The sequence below is a fragment of the Prionailurus bengalensis genome, chromosome A3 (genome assembly GCF_016509475.1).
Source record: "Prionailurus bengalensis isolate Pbe53 chromosome A3, Fcat_Pben_1.1_paternal_pri, whole genome shotgun sequence".
NCBI classification, from domain to species: Eukaryota; Metazoa; Chordata; class Mammalia; order Carnivora; family Felidae; genus Prionailurus; species Prionailurus bengalensis.
Window position 1 is genome coordinate 62,247,058 of NC_057354.1, and position 23,774 is coordinate 62,270,831.

At 47.6% G+C, this 23,774-nt stretch overlaps 2 protein-coding genes across 2 annotated transcripts; one reads left to right on the top strand and one right to left on the bottom strand.

The window, feature by feature from the left end:
- Positions 1–4,454: 4,454 nt before the first annotated feature.
- On the top strand, positions 4,455–13,818 carry ACTR1B (actin related protein 1B). The gene is made up of 11 exons (XM_043603234.1): positions 4,455–4,753; positions 6,809–6,873; positions 8,139–8,214; positions 9,376–9,501; positions 9,855–9,979; positions 10,212–10,428; positions 10,564–10,656; positions 10,748–10,922; positions 12,227–12,288; positions 12,531–12,571; positions 12,739–13,818. Exons 1-11 carry the CDS (start codon positions 4,706–4,708, stop codon positions 12,839–12,841), a joined length of 1,131 nt encoding a protein of 376 aa, XP_043459169.1. The 5' UTR covers positions 4,455–4,705; the 3' UTR covers positions 12,842–13,818.
- Positions 13,819–21,604: 7,786 nt separating this feature from the next.
- LOC122496756 (cytochrome c oxidase subunit 5B, mitochondrial) lies at positions 21,605–23,419 on the bottom strand. The gene is made up of 4 exons (XM_043603239.1): positions 23,261–23,419; positions 22,633–22,706; positions 22,367–22,466; positions 21,605–21,803 (listed from the first exon to the last, which is right to left on the bottom strand). The coding sequence occupies exons 1-4, from the start codon at positions 23,361–23,363 to the stop codon at positions 21,691–21,693; spliced, it is 390 nt and encodes a 129-aa protein (XP_043459174.1). The 5' UTR covers positions 23,364–23,419; the 3' UTR covers positions 21,605–21,690.
- Positions 23,420–23,774: the final 355 nt, after the last annotated feature.

Below are 23,774 nucleotides of genomic sequence, written 5' to 3' on the forward strand. Positions count from 1 at the left end.
CTGCTTCATATTCTGTGTCTCCCTCTATCTCTGTTCCTTCCCCACTTGCACTCTATCTCTCTCTCTCAAAAATAAAGATTAAAAATACTTTTTTCATTATATATATAGCTTAGGTGAATTGGAAGTAGCTAGGGTAGCCAGAAAAATCTTGTGCTAAATCAAGATACCACATTAGGAAAGTATTGCTACTTATTGTATCATATAATATTATAACTCCGAAAATATAAACAAAGGTATAAGATGATGTGGTCACCTGTGTATCACTATTTCCCCTATTATGTTTTATAAATATTAAACTATTTTTAAGGAAAAAAATCTTTATATTTTAGCAGTTTTAACTGCACATTTTTCCTGTATTTTTATTTTGCACTGGGTCCCACAAATTATACAGCCTGCCCTGCCCTTTAACCCTCAGGCTCATGTACCATGCAGTCTGGGAATGAAGGGATTTTTAGGGACAAAAAGTCACATAAAAAGTTATACAGTAGAATTCTGAGTGACTCAGCATATTAGTTTGTTAGGACTGCCATAAAAAATCACCACAAAATGAAAGGAGAGGGGCTTAAGCAATAGAAATCTACTGTTTTATAACTCTGGAGGCTGGAAGTCCAAGATAAGGGTGTCAGCCAGGTTGATTCTTACTGAGGCCTCCCTTCTCGGCTTGTAAATGGTTGTCTTCTCTTTATGTTTTCACATGATCTTTCCTCTGTAGGTATCTGTGTCCAAAATTTCCTCTTCCGTAAGGATACAAGTCATACTGGCTTAAGGCCCACCTTGAGGGCTTCATTTTAACTTATTGCCTCCATAAAGACAGGCCAAATAAAGCCACATTCTGAGGCACTGAGGGTTAGGACATCAACATATAAATTTAGAGAGGGGGATACAATTCAACCTATGACAATAGGTAATGGCAGCCCATAAACCCTACTTGTCTGAAGTATCTCCACAAAAACAAAAACAGAATAAAAACAACATATAAAACAACACAAGACTCACACCCTCAGCATAACCAAAAGACAGAAAATGTCCAATTTCAAATTACCAGTAAACAGAAAAATAAACACTAACCTTGGAGTGATGTGGAAATGGAGTCCATTGGGGGCCTTTTACCAGAGAGATTTCCCACCACACTCAGAGTTAGTAGAAACCAAGGCCAGGGGAAATAGGCTAACTTTAAACTCAAGATGCACAACCACCTAACTCTTGACCCCCACTGCCCAATCCAGCGACTTTCCCCATCTCAGCAACAAATCAGTGCTTCCACATGCTCAGACCAAAACCCAGGGTTCATCCTAGACTCCCCTTTTTCTGTCTCACCACACATCCAATCCATGAGCAAATTTTCTCTGTTCAATTCTCCCACACATTCCCAAGTCTGGCCACCTTCCCCATCTCCATTGCCCCTGTGGTAGCCACACTAGCACCACTTTCCTTTCACTGCTGATGAAATTAGAAGCCAATGAAGTCCTCTTAACATTCTTCAGGCCACTGCTGAATCCCAATGAGTCCCACTACCAGAATCTTCACCACCTCCTCTCCCATTTACCCCTTTCCTTCCCTTCCATCTGCTCACATCACCAGAGGAACAGAAGTCAGGCTGCTTTGCAACCTAAGTGCACCCTATGGCACTTACCTTTAAGTAATCATTAGATTTTCTCTGCCTCATTTTTTTTATTCCCAGGCAGATTTGTTGAGCATCTAGGCATGAAGGAAAAACATTTATAATTATGTGGTCATCCAAGTCTAGAGCAAGAGTCAATAAACTTTTTCTATAAAAAGCCAAATAAAAGATATTTTAGGCTTGGGGTGCCTGAGTGGCTCATTTGGTTAAGCATCTGACTGTTGATTTCAGCTCAGGTCATGATCCTGCAGTTCCTGAGGTCAGGCTCTGTGCAGATAGTGTGGAGCCTGCTTGGGATTCTCTCTCTCCCTCTCTCTGTGCCCCTCCCCACCCCCCTTCTCTCTCTCTCTGGAAATAAATAAACATTTATTTTAAAAAAAGAAAACACTTGGGGCAGCTGGGTAGCTCAGTTGGTTAAGTGTCCGACTTCAGCTCAGGTCATGATCTGGCAGTTCATGGGTTTGAGCCCCATATCGGGCTCTGGGCTGATGACTCGGAGCCTGGAGCCTGTTTCCGATTCTGTGTCTCCCTCTCTCTCTGCCCCTCCCCCGTTCATGCTCTGTCTCTCTCTGTCCCAAAAATAAATAAAAAACGTTGAAAAAAAAATTTTTTTTTAAATAAAAAAAATAGACAAATTAGACTTCATGAAAATTCAAAATTTTTGTGCATCAGAAGACACCATTAACAGAGTAAAAAGGCAACACACAGGGTGGGAGAAAATATTTGCAAATCATCTATTTGATAAGGGATTAATACTCAGAATGTATAGAGAATAAAACTCAACAACAAATAATCAATTCAAAAATGGACAAAAAATTTGAATAGACATTGCTCCAATGAAGATATACAAATGGCCAATAAGCATATGAAAAGATGCTCAACGTCACAAATCATTAGAGCAATGCAAATCAAAACTATGATGAGATACCACCTATACCCATTGTGTTGGCTACTCAAAAACAAAGACAAAAACAAAAACAAAACCAGAAAATGACAAGTGTTGATGAGAATGTAGAGAAACTGGAACCCTCTTGCATGGTTTTTAGGAATGTAAAATGGTGCAGCTGCTATGGAAAACAGCATGGCTGATCCTCAAAATATTAAAAATAGAATTACCACATGATCTGGCAATCCCATATGTGGCTATCTATGCCAAAGAATTAAAAGCAGTATTTTTACCACCCATGTTCATAGCAGTATTGTTCACAATAGCTAAGATGTGGAAGTAACCCAAGGTCTATCAAGATCTGAATAAATAAGCAAACTGTGGTATATTCATACAATAGAATGTTATTCCGCCTTAAAAAAAAAAAATCCTGTCACATACTACAACAAGGATGAACCTTGAGAACATGCTAAGTAGAATAAGACAGTCACAAAAGGGTAAATATTGTAGGGTTCCACTTATATGAGGTATCTAAATGCTTAGAAACAGAGCAGTGGTTGCCATGGGCTGAGGGGAGAGGGAATGGTGAGTTAATGTCTAATGAGTACAAAGTTGCAGTTTTACAAGATGAAAAGAGTTCTGGAGATGCATGGTGGTAATACTTGCACATTATGAATGTATTTAACAACACTTAATGTACACTTAAAATTGGTTAAGATGGTAAATTTTATGTTGTATGTTTTCTCCCACAAAAAAAAGAGGAAAAAAATAATATATACATGAACAAGCTAAAAATTCAATGCCAAAAAAAAATAGTTTATATAGTAAAAAAAAAAAAGGTAATTCTCCCCTGATTTACCCACATTTACCAATGATTATATACTCTTATACATGTTATATACTCTTATATATAACCAATGGTTATGTACTCATATACTCTTTGGAGACTCAGACATCTAACACTCTGAGCACTGTCTGACTTTCTTTGCTTTGATTTAGCCCGGTGTGCTGATGTGTTTCATATCAAATTATATAAAACTTCCTCATTATTTTTACCGGTTGCACACTGACTCATTTTATGAATACATATCTATGGTTACATTTGCATAAAGTTCCTAAATAGGCAAAACTAACCTTTGGTGTTAGAATTCAGAAAAAGTCACCTCGAAGGAGCAGCCGGGCAGCGACTGAGAGAGGCGGTAGCTAGTCACGCTGTTTCTTAAACCCCACTATGGCTATACAAGAGTGTCCACATTGTAATAATTCATTAAAATGTGATTTCTGCACTTTCCTGTCTTCAGTGATGCTGTCTTCACTTTTACCAAATTTAATCTCACAGTTTAGTGGGAAAGGTAGCAGTAGAGGCAAATAACTATGGCTCAGTTTAGTAAATGAATTTAGGATACCTTGCACAGTTGCAGCAGTAGACCCCAGTGGGTCTGGAGGCTGCCGAAGTGCAGACCCCAGCTGTCGCTAGCTGGATAGCCCCCGGCTAGTCACAGAAGTGTGAGGCCCCTCGGTTCCCACATCTGCAAAATGGGAATAAGAATGCAGCTATCTGATAGAGTTACTGTAAGGATTTAATATAATCTGTGTAACATAAGTGGAAGTGCTCCGCAAACACATAGCAGGTGTTCGAGTAATGTCAGAATTTTAAATTTTACACGGAAAAGGATCTTCCTCAGTGCTCAGTAAAGAAATGCTTTGGGTAAAATACTTAGGGCCGGCCTCCTCAAGGGCCACGCGTTCACGAAGTAGCATGGTCTTATGTGCTGCCGCTCGGAAACGAAGTCTTCCCGGACAGGCGACACTCAGCCCCTGGACTCTGCCCAGGTCCCCTTTAAAAGCGAGCCCTGACATCATTCCACCCCCTCCCCCCACGGCGCAGCCTACCTTAGAAGCGCCCCGGCAGTACTTCCGGGCGGCCTCAATTGGCTGGTCAGCACCCGGAGGCCCCTCCCCTTTGCCCGCAACCGGCCCCGGGCGTCCACCGTCAATCCGCCCAAGTGGGAGCGGTGATTGGCTGGGGGGCCCGCCCTCCAGCAAGCCCCGCGGGGCTGGCGTAGGCTGCGCGCGCTAGGTGGGAGGGGCGCGGCACCGGGTTTGGAGCTGCCGTCGTTTAGGTCCGCCCGCCCGCCCTCCCGCCCGCCTGTCCCTCCTGCAGGCCCCCTGCTGGGCAGGGCCGGCCCGGCCCGGCCATGGAGTCCTACGACATAATCGCCAACCAGCCCGTGGTCATCGATAACGTGAGGCCCGGCAGTCGGGGGGAGGGCGGGAGTCCCGCCCCCGGGGGTGCACGCGGCGGCGCCAGGAGGACCCCCTCCCCCCGCCCGTCTCCGCTAGTCCTCCGAGCGATGCCCGCCAGACACCCACTCCTGGGGCTCTCCTGTTCACCTGGCTCTGTAGCTAGGGCCATGGGGCCAGTCCCTCCACCGGCGCCGTGGAGCCCTTGCCCGAATCCTCCCCGAGCCCAGTGGGGACGTACTGGAGAGGCATGGGACCCATCTGTCTGGCTACTTGTGGTCATCGTGGGGAGTGCTGGAGTGACAGTCGAGCGGCCCAGCCAGTGCACCTGTGTCAGGCCCAGGGAGGCACCTGGACCCTTCTTGGTTGAGATGAGGGCCCCTAGTTAGGTTAGGTTAGTTTAGGACCCCAACCACTTTACCCCCTTCTCGGGCTCTGGCTGCCCCTTTTAGTGGAGGAGGAGGGAAGGCATTTGCCCTTTTGCAGAGTGCTGGACTGATCTTTCAGAGAGGGTTGGCCTGGTGACCTCTACAACAGCACTTCCCAAGGGGCTGCAATTCTAAGCAGGACCTCCAGAGTGGACAGGCCCTCTTTTCCTGAGACTGGAAAGAAGAAAAAAAAAAAAAATACTGGTTAAGCTCTGCCAACCATATATCCACCATCACCTGGTTGGCCACTTGGCTACTTTGACCCTCTCCTTAAGTGCTCACTGCTCTGTGCTGAGCAGAAATTCCACAGCTAGCAGGGCAGTGGAGAATTCAGGACCACTCTTTCTAGGACCCAAAGCAGTTTGGGATAATGGTTTGGAAGCTTCAGAGAAAAGTTGCCTCGCTTCCTTGTGACCTTGTCCTTCAGCACTGGGGCTCAGCATGTTTTCAGCTGCCCTCTAAGGATTTCTGGCCTCAGAACTGTCTGATCCATGGGAAGAAAATGAAGGACAGGGATAGATGGATCTGCCTCTAGCTCGGTATCTGCCTCTGCTGTGTGAGCCTTGGAGTTTTTTATAATGACTCACTCCTCTTTCTGGGATGTGTCTCCCTCCCACATGACCCCCATGTAATCCTGAATGGCTGTCTTTTTTGGAGTACCCACGTGGGCTCCTTGATTCATAGCAGGGGGTGTTTAATAAGAAGGCTAGAACTAGGCTTGGGGGTTCCATCCAGCAGGCTACAGGATAGACTAGGCCACTTCCTTTCTTGGTGGGCAAATAATTCACTTAGGCTAACCAACAAGCTTAGGAGTTCAGAGGGCAACCTGCTTGGTCCCTCTGGGTTTCCAGCCCCTCCTCTGTAACATGAAAATGTTTATTTCTGCACTGCAGACCCTGAAGGTTGTAATGGAGATCTGTGGGAAGTAGGGTTGAGAGGCTGATTCCTTCATTAGGTGGGAGGTTTCTGGATGTCCGGTTCCCTTTAAGAGCGTAAGTCCAGTTTCCGTGCTGGAGCAGTGGCAGGACCAAATTCACCTGTAGTCTTTGGAGAAGACACTTGAGGGGAGGTGCCAGTTGTTGTATACACAATGATCTTGCCGGGTGGGTCCTGTATGTGGTCCATGGCTGTTGGGGTGGGGATGACCAGGGGCTATTGAGAAAAACTACATTTAGAGGTTGCTTCTAGCCGACTTTTAGGAGTAGCTTGTGCCACTTTGGATTCCTCCTGTCTGGAGCTGGCCCTAGAGTATGCAGAGGAGCATGTACTTCATGGTTTCTCAGTCTCTGCACTGTTGACATTCTGGGCTAGATTATTCTTGGTGTGAAGGGCTGACCTGTGTATTGTAGGATGTTTGACAGCACCCCTGGCCTCTACCCACTAGATGCCAGTAGTACCTACCCCTTTCTCTCTCCTCCCCAGTCTCCAGACATTGTTAAATTGGGGGGAAGGGGTGCAAAGTCACCCCCTAGTTGTGAATCACTGGAGTACTTGTAAATGATCATGCCCTCTTGGTGGGTCTCAGACTTGCTCCCCAGGCTGCCATGATCTGGACAGCCAGCTCTACTGCAGGGCACTGCCTTCATCTGGAGGAGCACATCAGGAGCTAAACATTGTTTTTCCTTTCAGGGTTCAGGGGTGATCAAGGCTGGCTTTGCAGGAGACCAGATTCCCAAATACTGTTTCCCAAACTAGTAAGTGTTGCTCAGGCAGCAGCCCTAACCTTTTTGTTGGATTCCAGGAAGAAAACTGGGTCTGTGTCACAGCTCTTTTTGAGACCAACTCTTGCCCCCACATATAAGGGAAAACACCCTTTGTTTTGTGTTTGTGAGGCCAGTGGTGTTAAGGGCTCTGGAAGGACAAGAGAAGTGCTCTGGGCTTCCTCTTCTTTGAAGTCTGATTTTGGTCCCTCCTTGAGCCAGGGAGGGAGGAGAAGCTACCAGCATTCCCTGGGGAACAGGGTGTGGTAGCAGCAGCAAGAATGGAAGGGTGACATCTCTGGGAGAAGGACCTAACCTCAGAGGAAAAAGAGTGGGGAGTTAATGCAAAGCCACTCCTTGCTCCCAGGAAATGTTTTTTCCAGGGCTTGTTTATTTTCCAACTGGAGAAAATAATTGATTCCATCAAGGGGAGTCTTTCCCTGAATGGAGCAAGTGGTGGCAGGGGTAAGAGGGAGGTGAAAGCATGGAAGAAACCTGGGAGTGCTCCTTCAGCCACTCTAGTGCATTGGGAAGTTTTCCTCAGTGGGAATCTTCTCAAATCCCGGAGGTTATAGAGGGATTGGCCTAAGCGGAGGCGGTAGGGCAGGGGGGATCCTGAGGCCCCCAAAGTGGCTGGCTATACTGAGAACCCCAGGCCTGGTCAGGGGCAGGGCCAGCTTGGAGCACCCAGTAGGGCTTCAGCTTTCCTTTCTGAATTCTACCTGTGTACAATTAAAAGGCAACTTGGGTCAAATTTTGGAATTGTAGCTTATCTAGTCTTCCAAGAACTGACTCTTTATTCTGGAAGCCCTGGCAGTGGGAAGGGGCAGGATCAAATGACAGAGAGGGGTGAACAAGGGAGCCATGACCCAACTTCCTGGGACCTTGGTCTGCAGACAGTGGCAGCAGCCCTGCCCTCCTGAAATCAAGAGTGTGGGCTGAGTCATTATGGCTGCTGAAGCTGACCCACTGCCAGGGCTGGACCATGAAGGGCTGAGATTCCAGAGCTCTCAGCCCTATCTGGGAGGGAGGAGTGGGAAAAAGATACCTTTTCTCCTGACCCTGAGCATACCATCCTGCCAAGGTCTGGTCTCTAGGCCTGTGTCCCTTAGGCCTAGGTTCTGGCCTTTGCCACATGGCCACCTCTGGATACTTTAGAGTAGTTACCCTTTTGACCACAGGAGTTAGACTTTGGTTTTCCTGGACATGGACTCATCCATGCCCCCTGCCCACCTTGGTGACTCTACCTGTCCTTGCAGTGTTGGGCGCCCTAAGCACATGCGAGTGATGGCTGGAGCCCTGGAGGGGGACCTCTTCATTGGACCAAAAGCAGAGGTAACACCTGTGGAGCCTGCCTTTGCCTGGGTTTGGGGCCTTCACAGTCCTGGGAGCATTGGCTGGTGATCAGAGCTGTACCTCCCAAAAGGGCATCTGTTCTCTGGGGCCATCTGCCAAGCGTCTTCCTGGGCTCTCAAGGCTCCATCTTGGAAGTACTATGAAATGGCACGATGGTTTCTGTATGGGGGAACAGACTACTTAACGCCCTGTTTTGTGGAAGTAATTTGGAAGCTATAGAGGAAAGAATTGATTAAAAAGTGAATTAAGGGACACCTGGCTGGCTCAGTCAGTAGAGCATCTGACTCTTGATCTCAGAATCATGAGTTTGAGCCCCGTGTTAGGCATGGAACCTGCTTAAAAAGAAAAGTGATCTAAGAGTCTGGATCACTCAGATTTGATGACCGATAGAAACAAGAACTGTGGGATCACCTCTTACTCTCCATCTGGGGTGACTTGTCTAAGTACTGCATGGCCAGTTGAGGCCCCAACAGGAGGAAGCAAGTGTAGTTTAGGAGTTTAGGCACTGGAGAACATGGTTGGGGGGGTAGGGGTGTGCCTTAGCCAAGGGTACAGATAAAGGGCTCTCAGGAGATGGGGTCAGAAGGAGCCATGCCTATGGACGAGAGAGGTCAGGTGGTGTTTGGTGAGAAGGGGCACGTTTGGTAGGAAGGGAGGACACTGAAGGGCAGGTCTGTGCGGAAGATGTGAGCAGTGGCTCCAGAGCTGGGAGGAACGGTAGGCAACAGGCAACCACAGGACAGGACAGCATGGGATTGGCCATGAGGCAGCTCCTGGTGGTGGGGAAGGAAGCTGGGCAGTGTGTGAGGAGAGAAGAGGAGAGAACATATTGGCAGTGAGTAGAGAAGCCCAAGAAGCACAGCCAGGGGAGGAAGGTGAGGACTAGGATGGGAGGGAGCATATCACCACCCTCTCTCTCCCCTGCCCATTGAAGCTGGCTGGACTCTGAGGGCCTGAGAAGCTGCTGCTGGACAAATGAGCCTGTACTGGGTTTAGGACCCCACCACTGGGCATGAGGACACCCAGTCAGCAGTAGTGGTTCTCTTCAGGGCAGATGAAAGGGCAGCTTCCAGAAAAGCAGAAAGCAGTTGCTGGAGAGCAGCCTGGTGCTCCAGCTGGCCTTCCCACCCTCCTCCGCAGGAGCACCGGGGGCTGCTGGCCATCCGCTACCCCATGGAGCACGGCGTGGTGCGAGACTGGAACGACATGGAGCGCATCTGGCAGTACGTCTACTCCAAGGATCAGCTGCAGACTTTCTCCGAGGAGGTGTGGCAGCCAGCCCCTCCCACCAGGCACCACATTTTCTCACCTGTGCCCTCTCACTGCTCTGTTTCCTTTCTGGTTGGGTTTCCACGCTTCCTCTGCATGTTATTAGGGCCTGTTGCCACTTCATTTTGTGTATGTGGGTACACAGAGTCACTGGCTGCCAAGTCGAGTTTTCCGGAGGGAGCTGGATCTTTGGAAGAATAACTGATGGCAGATAATGGGATAGTGCTCTTGGGAAGGATAGCAGGCTACAGCTGCATGTGCTCATGGGAGGGTGTTTGGCTCTCTAAAAGATCCTTTTAGAGCCTAGCATGTTGTCTTTGCTCATGCCTAAACCCTGCCATCTCTTGTAGCATCCTGTTCTCCTAACGGAGGCTCCACTGAACCCGAGTAAGAACCGGGAGAAGGCAGCAGAGGTGTTCTTTGAGACCTTCAACGTGCCAGCCCTGTTTATCTCCATGCAGGCTGTGCTCAGCCTGTGAGTGCTCCCTAAGCCCTAGGGTCCCCTGAGTCCCCATCCTCCCTGTGGCCATCCTCCTGCTCATGTCTGACTTCCCTGTAGAAACAGCCCCGTGGTAACTGTTCCTTTAGGGAGTTCCTCATGTCCCTTTTTCAGACCAGATAATGCAAATGTCCCAGGGTCCCTTCCAGGGGTGAGGAGGTCCCCATGCCTCAGTGGCTGAGGTGAAGGGATGCTGACCTGGTGACAGGTATGCAACAGGACGCACGACGGGAGTGGTTTTAGACTCAGGGGACGGGGTCACTCATGCTGTCCCCATCTACGAGGGCTTTGCCATGCCGCACTCCATCATGCGGGTGGACATTGCTGGTCGTGATGTCTCCCGCTATCTCCGGCTACTGCTGCGCAAGGAAGGAGTTGACTTTCACACCTCAGCTGAGTTTGAGGTTGTCCGGACCATCAAAGAGGTGACAGAGGGCAGGAGGGTGAAGAGGCAGGCTGGGTGGGGCAATGGGCAGTGGTGGCACCAAGGTGTGAGGTTGAGCCCTGGGTGTGGGTTTCCCGGTTGCAGCCTTCTGAGCGTTGTCCCCTGCCCACCGCAGCGAGCCTGTTACCTCTCCATCAACCCTCAGAAGGATGAGGCTCTGGAGACAGAGAAGGTGCAGTACACCTTGCCAGATGGCAGCATGCTCGATGTAAGTTGCCAGGTCTGGCCCTGGGTGGCAGCGGTGATGCTGGCATTTGGAGGAAGAAGGGGCCTGTCCCCCTCAATCTTGTGTTCCAAAGGTGGGGCCAGCGCGGTTCCGGGCCCCTGAGCTGCTGTTCCAGCCAGACCTGGTAGGTGATGAGAGTGAGGGGCTCCATGAGGTGCTAGCCTTTGCCATTCACAAGTCTGACATGGACCTTCGCCGGACACTGTTCGCCAACATCGTGCTTTCGGGTGGCTCCACACTTTTCAAAGGTACCACCATTTGGGAGCTGGTGATTAAGACTTAAACTGCACCCCACTCCCTAGAACCTGGGACGTGGCCCATTTTCTGTTGGCTTTTTGGTGCTCAGTTAGCATTTATTTATTTGTTTGTTTGTTTATTTTAATGTTTGTTTTTGAGGGGGGTGGGGCAGGGAGAGAGGGAAACACAGAATCCGAAGCAGGCTCCAGGCTCTGAGCTGTTAGCACAGAGCCCGATTTGGGGCTCAAACCCACAAACCATGAGATCATGACCTGAGCCAAAGTCAGATGCTTAACCGACTGAGCCACCCAGATGCCCCAAGCATTTATTTTTTTAAGAGAAAGACTTAAAGTTAACTTTTATTTACTTTGTAAATAGGTGCTAAGTGTGCATAAGATCTAAAATGTGTGCGATGAAGTCTCCCTTTTCACACTGTCTTGGTCACCCTGTTCCGTCCCCTGGGAGTTATTAGTTTCTCAACTATGTGCTCAGCAGCACTGTGCATATGTAAGCAAATGTTCATTTCCCCTTGCTCCCGCTTTTATACCCATCACAACATGCTCTACAAGTTGTGCACCATGTATTTTTCATGTAGCCCCCTATCTGGAAGATCTTTCCCTGTCCATGTGAGTTCTTTCATATGGCCATGTGATAGATCACTGAATGGATGTGCCATTTACCCGTTGACCTGCTGGTGGCCTGTGAGTTCGTTGCAGTCATTTCTAATCACAGAGGTGCTACACCTGATAACCTCATATGCTGTCATTTCATGTAATAAGAATATCCCTAAAGGAGAAGTCCTAGGAGAATTGCTGAGTCAGAGGGTGGGCATATGTACTTGTTATCTAGTAGATACTGCCAAACTCTCCCCACCCCCGAGTGCCACTTATGCTCCCACTAGTTACAGAGGAGAGTCCCCCGGCACCCTCCCAATACTGTGTGTGATCTTTGCCTCTGTGATAGATAGAAATAGTAGACATTTTCTCCTGATTTGTCATTTGCCTTTGACTTTGCTTTGGGTAGATTTGGGCTGCTGGAGTGTTGGGTGAGGAAGAGCATAAGAGCTCAGCAGCCAGGCCTAGCTATGTGACTTAGGGTTCCCTCTCATGCTACCTCTCTGAGGAAGCTGGGCCCACCTTAGGCATGGTGCTGACTCTTTTCTTCCTTGGGGTGACTCACCCCCATCCTTGATCCTGGAAAGAACCACCGAAAGAGGGGCGACAGCAGCTGGGGCCGCCAGAGGTTGGAGATGGAGGTGCTAGTGGCAAGGGGGTTCAGATGTGGACTCTGGGCTCAGCCAGCCTTGTGTTCACAGGCTTCGGTGACCGATTGCTAAGTGAAGTGAAGAAGCTTGCCCCAAAGGATGTCAAAATCAAGGTGAGGTTTCAGGGAACCCCATGGGGCATGGGGATACTGGGCAACCTTGACTGGGTGAGGAAAGGTCAAATGCCACCTCTAGACACCCTCTCCCAGCTCTACCCAGCCTCCTCCCTTGCCCTGTTGGGCTGCTCCCACTACTCCCAGCTGATGCACTTGCTATCTGGCCTTGGGCCCTGGGGGAAAGGCTCCCAGGGCTGAGGTGGGGAACGGACAGTTACATTACTGCTTGTTCCCTCTAGATCTCGGCCCCTCAGGAACGGCTGTACTCCACATGGATCGGGTGAGGTGGGGTTCACGGGGAGGGCTCTGGGAGGAGACCATTGGCCCAGGCCAGGTGGAGGTGGGTGGAATTACCTCCCAGGTACACGAAATGGAGCTCTGAGTGCCCACAAGAGGCCGATGGCCCAGCCTTTAGGTCCACAAGAGTCTATCCCTCCCTCTTCACAGTGGCTCCATCTTGGCCTCGCTGGACACTTTTAAGAAGATGTGGGTGTCCAAAAAGGAGTATGAAGAGGATGGCTCCCGTGCTATTCATCGTAAAACCTTCTAGTGCCCAAGGAGGTGTAGCATGTTGGGAGAGTAGGAGGAAAGGCGAGTCAGAGCCCTTAACCCTTTCTGGTCTGGGCTCACATCCTAGGCCTAGGGTCCCCTGCATGCCCTGAACCCTGGGCAGGTGGGGCAGCTGCGCTTCCCTGCAGCCCTCCCCCTGCAGCCCTCCCCTGCACACACACACACACACGCACACACGCACGCACTCACACATACATGGTAACATTTAGCTGCATGGATGGGAGTCAGGAGCTGGAATGAATATTAAAGTTGAGAAGCCCAGCTTTGGATTGTTCCAAGGGTCCCCCTTGGCAGGGCCTTGCTCTGACCCTCAGGCTGTATCCCTGAGCTCCAAGGCCAGATACCCAATACCCCATTTCCTTTGACAGGATCCCTCCCTGAGCCAGAGTGCCTGGATGCCTGTGTACCTAGCCTTGGGGAGTGGGGTGGGGGAGGAGTGGCCAGCAGCTCCCGGCTGGTGCATCCCTGCTTCTCATGCCACATTTAGGCATCCCTTATCCTATCACATTCAGTCCTCCTGTCTTCCTGGGTGGATGCCTTGGTGTAGGCTGAGGACTGGGCTGTCTTCCATCCATCCCCAGCCAAGGGGTCTGGCCCAGGATCAGACCCTTCGGAGCCAGGGCAGAGGATCATGGGGTTCAGGCGGCCACAGTTTATTGGTGGTCTCCCTTCAAAGCACTTCATTGACACTTCATTGACCCTCTCCTTTACCTTAGTACCTGGATGGGAAAGGGTTAATGGTCTTCATTTGTTGAGAGGAAGCCACTTAATCAGGAGTCAGACCTAGAGGGAGTGAGGGGGGCACATTTCCTTTTCCCATCTCTTCCACGAAAGAGGTTTTCATTGACCCTGTGGCCAGGACCCCCACCTCCCTCTCCCAGATATGTATAATAATTTAACACAGTTGCCTGAAAATTTTTTTGTAAATCATTATAGTAATAATTATGGAAAGGCCTAGTCCGTGTCTGTTTTCTTGTGGTTCTTTGTGTTGTTCGCTTATCTGTGTCTGGGTACTTTGAGAGAAAGGACCATCAAGAAGGCAGCATGTTATTGGCTCTAGCTCAGAAGCCTGAGGGTTTCAGTGGTTGGCGGGGCAACGTGGCACGCGAGGCCCCAGGAGGCCGGGCCCTCAACCTGGTTATAGAATTCCCCAACCTCATTACCCACTTGCCACAATCCACCCAGAGAAGCAGAGAACTTGGAAGCAGAGCACAAGGCTGCCTTCCTCAGCCTTATTCCTGGATAAGACTCATGGCAGGTGGGGCTGGTGCTCAGTGTGTCTACGCCCTGCCCATTCTGTTTGGGCACCTCTGCTGGTCAGCTCAGATATGGCTGAGGCTGACAGACCCAACAGTGATGCAGGCTCAGGGCAGGCCTCCTGGAAAGAGAGTGTTGGGGGAGGTGAAGAAGGCTGTGTTGATAATCTGAGCTCTGAAGGAAAAAGCTGAGGAAAAAGGGGGTACAGTGAGGAATGAGAGTTCAGAGACTGTCTGCCCTTTCCTTCCTTCATCAGGGATCTGAACACCTGCAGTATGTCCAGAAGGGTGCCACAGGTTTGGGGCCATGTCTTTGCCCCCAAAACCATATGGGTCAGGGGAAGATGATTAACTGGCCATTTTGGTAGCATTGTGAGGGCCAGAAAGAAGGGCATCTAATCCAGCAGGTGGGGTAGGCTGACTTGCATGGGTTCAGGAGGGGTCAGCCAGGTAGGGGAGGGTGTCCCAGGTTGAAGTAAGAGCTCAAAGGGATGCCTGAAACCAGTGTGGCTTGAGACCCGAGGTCCTGGACCCCAGTGATGCCAAGTCAGCAGGGAAGAATAAGTGGCCTCCTCTGGCTATAATGCAAGAAAACCAAAAAGGGAGGTTGGGGCCGTCATGTGGAAGGCCTTGAGAAGGTATTTAGCTGTATCCTGGTGATGGACAGCCAGCCACGGAAGGATGGTTGTCATAGCCATGTGTTGAAGGCATTTGGAGTTTGTGGGGCTGAGAGAGGGCTGAGAGCTGAGATCAGGTAAGAGGGGAGAGCTGACTGAGGCCTATCTTCACAGGGAGTTTCATAAGGCTTTGTGGTCACAGAGTAGTTAAGCCTGTACCTGCCCTCAAAGGAGAAATAATTCACAAAGAATCCTTTGTTTGGGGTTGTGTTCGTGGTACCTCTTTCTCCAAACTACACAGGTTTGGAGCGTTATTACTTTACTCCTCTCTTTTCCTTACCTCTTACCTCTTCTGCATTCTGTCAATTACCACATTCTGTTGGTTCTTTTGTAGTGCCTTCCTACCTGCTATTCCTTTACTATGATGGTCTCCACCACCCTATTGCATAGCAGTAGCTTCATTCTCCTCTGTACCCAGTCTATTTGCTCTTGGATCTCAGGCCCATGTACCCTTGGTTCTGCCACTTCCTAGTCCAAAATGTCAGGCCGTTCTCCACTGCCTAGTGGAATGAAACCAAACAGATAGGTCTCTGGCAAAATCCCCTTCATGAACCACATGTTGCATTAAATTCAGGCCCTTTGGGATCTGTTTCTTTCCTCTTTTAGGTTCATACATCATCATGCCCTGTTCTGCCCTCCAGCTTCCACTCTCTGCTGGGAATGACTTTCCCTCATGTCTGTCCAAATCCCATCCTCTAAGGCCAAGCATAATGTAACATCTTCCCCACTCCATCTTCCAGCAGGGATGGTGTGGTTACAGAGCTCTGGGCAAGTCAGGTTTTCCACTGTCGGAGAAAAGCTACAGGCAAAAAGGTGGTAAGGCTAGAAAGAACTTTGTGGTGTTGGACTGGAGGTTTGGATTCTTGGTTTCTAATATACATACCGATAGATGCTGAAATAAATAGGCATCAGTGTGTGAATGCTAGGGTTAGAATATATGCATTTCCCAGCCCTGTCTGCTTGGAGGCCTTGGACACAGTGACACCCCAGTAGCAGCAAGCACTTATAGGGTCCAGATTGGGGCTTCTGAATACCACTCTCTAATAAAAGGAACCAGAGCTCCCTGGAGGAATTCCAGATCTAGGGCAGAGAGTATAAAATGAGCCTGGAATATCTTGTGGTACCATAAAATAAGGAAGTGCTCCGGGGTACCTGGATGGCTCAGTCAGGTAAGCTTCCGACTTCAGCTCAGGTCATGATCTCACAGTTCCTAGGTTTGAGCTCCGCATCGGGCTCTATGCTGACAGCTCAGAGCCTGGAGCCTGCTTCAGATTCTGTGCTTCCCTCTCTCTGCCCCTACCTTGCTCGCGCTCTCTTGCTCTCAAAAATAAATAAACATTAAAGAAAAAAATGTTTTTTAAAGGTGAGGAAGTGCTCCAAAAACAAAGGGGGCTTATTGTCTTAGGGACACAGAAATCAGCTTGAAAAGAGCACCCAGTAATCAAATCTGTGGATTATAAACCATCCATACAATAAAATATCAGAGTCCACTCTGATATTAATAATTGAATAGATGTATACATGGAGGAGAAGGAACAGTTCTTCCTTACAGTAGTTCAATTTATATAGAAGGAATACTGGAAAATGGAAATCACCATAGGCAAACCACAGTACTAATTGCTGTCTGTAAAAATAGATGCAAAAATTAGTGAGCAGAAGGGGTGTCTGGGTGGCTCAGTTGGTTAAGTGCTGGACTTCAGCTCAGGTCATAGTCTCATGGTTCATGGGTTCGATCCCTGGGTTGGGCTCTGCTGACAGCTCAGAGCCTAGAGCCTGCTTCAGATTGTGTCTCCCTCTCTCTGCCCCTCCTCCACTTGTGCTCTCTCTCTCTCTCAAAAATAAACATTAAAAAAATTTTAAAAATTAGTGAGTAAAAGGACATTTGCATTGCTTCAAAGTTATCTCCCCCCACTCAAGAAAACTAGTAATTACAAAAAGAAAAATAATAACTTTATAATGGAGAAACCTAGTAGATACCACCTTAAACCAATGATCAAATTTGTATCCCCGGTATTTAGTCATTGTCTCTTTTTTTAAATTTATTTTTTAATGCTTATTTATTTTTGAGAGAGAGAGAGAGAGAGAGAGACCACAAGCAGTGGAGGGGCAGAGAGAGGAGACACAATCCGAAGCAGGCTCCAGGCTGAGCTGTCAGCACAGTGCCCAACACGGGGCTCAAACTCACAAGCCATGAGATCATGACCTGAGCTGAAGTCGTATGCTTAACTGACTGAGCCATCCAGATGCCCCTTTTTGTTGATTAAAAAAAAATTTTTTTATGTTTATTTTTGAGAGAGAGAGCACGCGAGCAGGGGAAGGGCAGAGAGAGAGGTAGACACAGAATCTGAAGTTGCCTTCAGGCCAGATGCAGGGCTGGAACCCACAATTGACAAGATTATGACCTGAACTGAAATCAGATGCTTAACCGACTGAGCCACCCAGGTGCCCCTAGTCACTGTGTCTTGATATGATGCACTAAGGGTTCAGTGTCACATTTGGTATTCCCACATAACCTCAATCTAGCCAGGAACACAGGCAAACCCAAACTGAGGGCATTCTACAAATTAATGGACCAGTTCCCTTGTTCAAAAGTGACAGGTTATGAAAGACAGGAACTGTCACAGATTGAAGGAAGACTGAGGTATGACAGCAAAATGCATTGCGAGGTCCTGGATTGGACAAGGACCTTTCTGGGAAAGCAGGCAAAATTAGTAAATAGCACTGTATCAGTGTGAATTTCCTGGTTTTAGTCATCATGCTATGTTAACATTAGGGGAAAGTGGGTGAAGGGTAAATAGGAACTCTGTGCAATCTCTCTGTAAATCTAAAATTACTTCAAAAGGGCAGGGAAAGAGCTCAGGCTCAAGCTAAGTGTTCTGGACTCAGTTCTGCCACCATGACTAGCTAGCTAAGTAATCCTCTTCCTAGGGTTCGCTATCTCTAATATGGGGGTGATAATAATAGTACCTACCTCATGAGTTTATAAACAGCCTGGAAGGTCAGCCTGGAACATTTTGTGCCAGAAAATAAAAGAAGTGCTCAGAAAATGACAGGATATGTCAAAAGGCCACAGGAGCTAACTTGAAGAAGCTCCTACCAGCCAAATGTGGAATGAATGAAACATCAGAAGCTAAACAATAGTTATGAATTACAATCCACTGTATATACTAAAGCTGATATAAATTAACCAAAGTTTTGGTGAGGAGCAAGTTATTGACATCTCCAAGTATTACTCCATAAGATACTTATTAATAATTAAGGAGCAACTGCACAGTGGAGAAGTCTGGCAGACTCTAGGCGACCAAAGTAAACCCTGTCAGCAGTGGGACAAGGTGACATCATATGCCTAGCAAGAGTGCAGCATCACCTCTGCAGTGCTCGTACCCAAGACACAGAACCTGAATCCAATCGTGGGGAAACATCAGACCAACCCGAGTTGTTGGTGTAATTTTCAGAAGTGTCAAGGTCACAAGAGTTAGGGAGAGGCAGGAACCGTTCCAGAGGGGAGGAGATTAAAGGGACAGGGCAACTAAAGGCAACACGTGATTCTGAACTGGATCTATAAAGGACATTTATAGGCACATTTAGCAAACCCTGAATAGGGTCTAAAGATTAAATGGTAAAAATGTACAAATTGTAATTTCCTGATTTTGATGGTCATATTATAGGTGTATAAAAGAACGTCTTTGGGGCACCTTGGTTTCAACTCAGGTCGTGATCTCACGAGTTTGTGAGTTCGAGCCCTGCATCAGGCTCTGCACTGACAGCCCCTCTCTCTGCCCCTTCCTTGCTCACACACTCTCTCAAAATAAATAAATAAACTTTAAAAAGAGTAATAAAATAAATAATGTCTTTTTAAAAAAATACACACTGAAGTATAATGGGGCATCAGATCAGCAACTTACACTCAAATCATTCCAGGAAACAAGTTCTTTATTCTGTATTTGCAGATTAATACCATTGGAGTGAGGCTTATATTCTTTCCTAGTGAAGGGAGATGGGATCTAATTTCTAAGCTGCTAAATAGCCAGAGGTTTAGATGGAGCCCACTTCTACCTAAAAGCAAAGGTTTGGTACTCCTAGCGGGGGATGCTCTATTTCCTATCTGCCACTGGAGCTCCCAGTTACCAAGAGGCAAGGAAAAGAGTTGCTCACAGTTACGTGGTTAGCCCAAAGCAGAGGTTCTCTGCCTTGACTACACACTGGAATTACCTGGGGAACTTTAAAGTTCTGTAGACTGCATCACACTCCCAGACGCGCTCTGCTTGAATGGTCTGGGTATGATCTGGGCATTGGGAGTTGTAAAAGTTCCCCAGGTGATTCTAATGTGCGGCTAACTTTGAGACCCAATAACTCCAGGCAGTAGTTGAGTTTTCTGATCTATTGCTGCCATAATAAAATTATCACACACTTAATGGCTTAAAGCAACACAAACATCTTACAGTTCCATAGAAGTCTGACATGGGTCACTGGACTGAAACCCAGGGGTCAACTGAGCTGCATTTCTTTCTGCAGACTAGGGGAGAAGCATTTTCTTGCCTTTCTCAGCTTCTATAGGCTGCGCTCCTTGCCCTGTAGCCCCCTTCTTCCATCTTCAGACCAACAGTACTGCATCTCTCTGACCATCCCCCCATAGTCACATCTCCCTCAGACTCCATTCTGCCGCCCTTGATTATTGGGCCCACCTGGATAATTCAGAGTACTCTATTTTAAGGTCAGATAAAAATGATCTGGTCAGATAAAAAAATACCAGGTTTTTATGGTTATAAATGTAAGGTTACTTGCAACCTTAATAACCTTTTACTACATGACCTAATACATTCAAGATTCTGGGACGAGGATATGGACATCTTTGGGGGAAACATTATCCTGACTACCACAGCCAACATGTACTGGGGATTTTTCCTTCTTTAGGGGAGATTTGGTTACAATTTTTTTTATTTTTTAAAAGGTTTTACTTTTTTAAGCAATGTCTACTACACCCAATGTAGGGCTTGAATTTATAACCCTGAGGTTAAGTCACATGCTCCACCGACAAACCAGCCAGATGCCCCAAGAATTGGTTACAATTTTATTTTTTTATAATTTTTTTAATGTTTATTTTTGAGAGAGACAGAGTATAAGCAGGGGAGGGGCAGAGAGAGAGGGAGAAATAGAATCTCAAGCAGGCTGCAGGATCTAAGCTGTCAGCACAGCCCGATACAGAGCTCGAACTCAGGAACTGTGAGATCATGACCTGAGCTGAAATCGGACACTTAACCAACTGAACCACGCAGGCATCCCGACTTGGCTACAATTTTAAAAAGTACAGAAGAGGGAGGGTAGAAGTTGAAGGATAGAGAAGACAGGTTAGATTAATGTCACGGAAAGTCAAAAGCTCACTCTTAAGAAGAGTTTTGATTGGAAAGGAAGACAGTGAAAAGGAAGGGGGAATGCAGGAGGCAGGACAGACAAAAGGGCTTAGTGGCAGTACCAGGGCAATCTTCACAATAAAGTTATTGGTAAATTCTTGTTTACAAACAGCATTTGAGGTGAGAGAGGTAAGGGTAATTTAATAGATGACTATCTAGGTGTTCTCCTTCCCAAAGGGAAGGGCCTTGAATGGCAGACAAATGATCTGGGCATTTCCTGGAAATAAAAGATAATGACTGACAGCATAGAATGGAAGCAGTAGCTTTGACTAATCTATACCTTTAAGAGGAAGTAAGGCAAGACCGGGGGAAAGGGCTTTTCTCTTCAATGTTCCCCATCATCATTAGTTCAGCTCAAAGACCTAATCTGAACCAATTTTGTGGAGAAAGTAACTAAAGCCACCTCTGTGGTTAATCGCAACAAAAAGGAAGGGTACCAGCTCCATTTTACAAACAGCTTCTAAGAACTGTCACAAAGATGTCACAAATATAAAGTAGCTGAACTGGACTTTTTAAAATTTCTATTTTTTTATAAAAATCTCTATTTTTTAGTATTATGATAAAGTTCAAACATACATTGACCCCTCTTGTACCTGGCTACAGTGGATTAATCATACCCTAAACTCCTCTTCCTTTTCTTCCCAGTTTTAAAGCTAATCCCAGACCTACTTCAACTCTTAAGAACCTTACACGAATCTCTAATGCACAAAATAAAGCTAATTCCATTAACACAACTAAAATTTAATAAATCCCTAAATATCAAATATCCAGAGTTCAACTTATTAGATTTGTTTTCTTTATAGTTGCCATTTTTTTCAAATCAAGATCCAAACAAGATCCATGTTTTGTTCTTGGTTATCTCCCTCACATCCATTTCACTTGATGGTTCTCCTTACTTCCACCCCCCACCCACCCCCAGCATTGCAGTTTGTTTGAAGAATCTGGTTATTGGTTTCTGGAATTGTCTCATAGTCTGGATTTTGCTGATGATATCCCCATGAGCCATGTTTTGAATCCCAAGACCTCAAAGCCCCCAAAACTCTGGTCACAAGCTCACCCTATTTTTATACTGTAAGCCATCTGCCAGGCTCTTTATGTAGCTTATTCTTACTTCTAACATCTCACAAGGTATTTCCTTTTTTTAACAGATGTAACCTATGCTCAGAGGGCATGCCCCCAGTGAGAAAGCTAAATGACAGCCAGTATTACAAGTTGAGTCAGCCTGACTCCATAGCCCATGCTTTCCCCACACCAGATGGTCCCAATCATTGTATTATGGGATTGTCAATCTCAGCATACCCAAGCAGGTGGATGGCAAGCTAATATTAAAAGATAGCTATTCCCAAAGTAAGAATCCATGCCTCCCCAAAAACACTGGATAGAAATAAGACCAGCCAACTATGGGAGAAGGAGCCAATGCAATGGCTAGTCTTTATTGGAAAGAAGAAACTTTATAGCACATTTTGAGTAAGTTAGTGCAAAGGCTCAGTGGGCCAACTGATGGGGCACCAGCTTGTAATGGGTTCCACAGCTAGGGCATCGCTGGGCCTCGCCTTTGTGCAGCCAGAACCAGATGACAGCACTATTGTCCTCTTCACCTGAAAGGTAAAATGTGGTTGTAGGCCATCCAACCTAGAAGTGGAGACTTTCAGTACCAGCCTCATCCTCAGACACCTCTAAGACACAAAGTTACAGTTAACATCTTAAGAGGTCAGTTCAAGCTCTCTCCTTCCCCACTTTGCAGATGAAATGAGGCCCTGAGTTTATCTATGAGTAAACTGACCTCACATCAGAGTCACTATTAGGTTCTAACAGTTCCTCTGCCTATGTAGAATCCCAAAGCACAGTCCATTCTGGTATATATCCCTAGAGCCTAAAATGGTATCTGGCCAAGAGGAAGTACAGTATTTTCTAGATGAATATTCCTTCATGCTGCATCTCCAATGAGCTGGTATTACTGATGTTCTAAATATGTTTACAGTAAGGATAACCTACTTAGGTAAATGAAACTTGAAACGACCAGGGGACCCTTAGAATAACTTATTTACGCACATATCCCCTTTACACACAACATACACACAAAAGACTTGAAACATATTACTGACATCCTGTATAGGATATATTAAACAAATGGACAAGAAAATAGTGGTGAGGTACTTACAGATGCAGCCCACAATTCGCTTGTTAGTGATAGATGGCACTAAATTAGGGTCTTCCTTGGTGCCTGAAGCTGCTTTTGGGGCTAGCATATTGTATGGGTCCTGAAAAAGAATAAGCCATTATGCCAAATGATCCCTACCCTCCAGAGGCTGGTGGTACTGTTCCCACAAGTCAGGTTTCCTATGTTAAATGCTACCAGAGAGGATACTGCTCTGATCCCATCCAAGACCATGAGCTCCAAAGAAGACACAGAAAGGAGTTTCTCACCAGTCCCTTACGAGCAGCCATCATGACCTCCCTCTCCAGCCCAGTTGCCTGCTCATCATCAGTAGGAACACCGCCTAAAGGAAAATACGTGAATTGTGATGTCTGAATTATCAGGAGAAAAAAATGCATATACATAAATGATTACATATAGTTTACAAGCTCCTAAAGGCTACTCATACACGTTGTCCCTTAAGGACCATTGTCATGATCCCCCAAAGCGGAAGCACAGGGTAATCTTTTTCTTCCTTCAACCACGGAGGCCAATTTTTCTACACATTTTTTTCTAAAAGCAAATCAGGAGTCCTAATGGGGTGGGGTTCATCCAACTTGAAGTGAGCGCAAACCTGAAGAGCGGCTTAGCCCCTCCACATCCCCGTTGCAACCCCTGTCCCCCAAGGTCACCCGACACCACAGTTTAGGATTTTTTCGCAGCGGGGGTCGTTCGGTGAGCGGCAGCAAAGGCGGTCAGGTATAACATGAGGATGCCCGCGGAGACTGAGGCACTCGGGGCCGTGAAGCGGTTACTGGGGCCCCGACTAGCTGAACGGCCTACCCCCGCTTCGCTGCCCTGGCATCACCCCGGGAGGGCAACGGCGCCACTCCCTAACGCGCCGGGCGGGCCGAGTACCTCCAGATGCCATGGAGCGCACTGCGGCGACTCCATTGGGACCGCGGACCCTGAGGGCCTGCGCGGCCAGCGATCCAACTCCACGAAGTAACCTTGAAGCCATCACGCCCGCTACAAACAGCAGCACTTCCGGGAACAGGCTCCGGGGAGAGGCGTGACCTCCAGGGGAGGGCTTTTCCTCCGCCACCAGGTATCAGACTTCCGCTTCCTTCTGTCCTGGAGCCCTCCCCATTCAGGGAGGAGGAACGGGGAAAGTCTGCGCATGCGTGGTTCTCACTGCTAGCCGCTGCGCAGCGCGGGAGGCGTGGGGGCGTTCACGGTTTGAGATGTAGGCTCCTGGGGCTTTGCCCTTTACTAACGTTGGGCAGCTCATTTTGCGCCCCTGGAGCTCTGAGGACTCGTCCATAGAATGGGGAGGCCACAGTGGAGTTCCTGTGCGTCTTTCCTGCTAGGTGTGTTTTGTAAACGTAGCGGCTGCTAGGTGGAAGTTGTTAAGCCCGAGTCTGTCAGGAGA

What these genes read in the sequence shown, in the direction of transcription:
- ACTR1B (XM_043603234.1), top strand. Translation starts at nt 4,706, where the DNA reads ATGGAGTCCTACGACATAATCGCCAACCAGCCCGTGGTCATCGATAAC. An exon ending in AGCCCGTGGTCATCGATAAC is followed by an intron (nt 4,754 to 6,808) that starts GTGAGGCCCGGC and finishes TTTTCCTTTCAG; the next exon opens with GGTTCAGGGGTGATCAAGGC. An exon ending in TGGCTCCACACTTTTCAAAG is followed by an intron (nt 10,923 to 12,226) that starts GTACCACCATTT and finishes TTGTGTTCACAG; the next exon opens with GCTTCGGTGACCGATTGCTA.
- LOC122496756 (XM_043603239.1), bottom strand. Translation starts at nt 23,363, where the DNA reads ATGGCTTCAAGGTTACTTCGTGGAGTTGGATCGCTGGCCGCGCAGGCC. An exon ending in GCGCTCCATGGCATCTGGAG is followed by an intron (nt 22,707 to 23,260) that starts GTACTCGGCCCG and finishes ATTTTCCTTTAG; the next exon opens with GCGGTGTTCCTACTGATGAT. An exon ending in GCGAATTGTGGGCTGCATCT is followed by an intron (nt 21,804 to 22,366) that starts GTAAGTACCTCA and finishes TTTACCTTTCAG; the next exon opens with GTGAAGAGGACAATAGTGCT.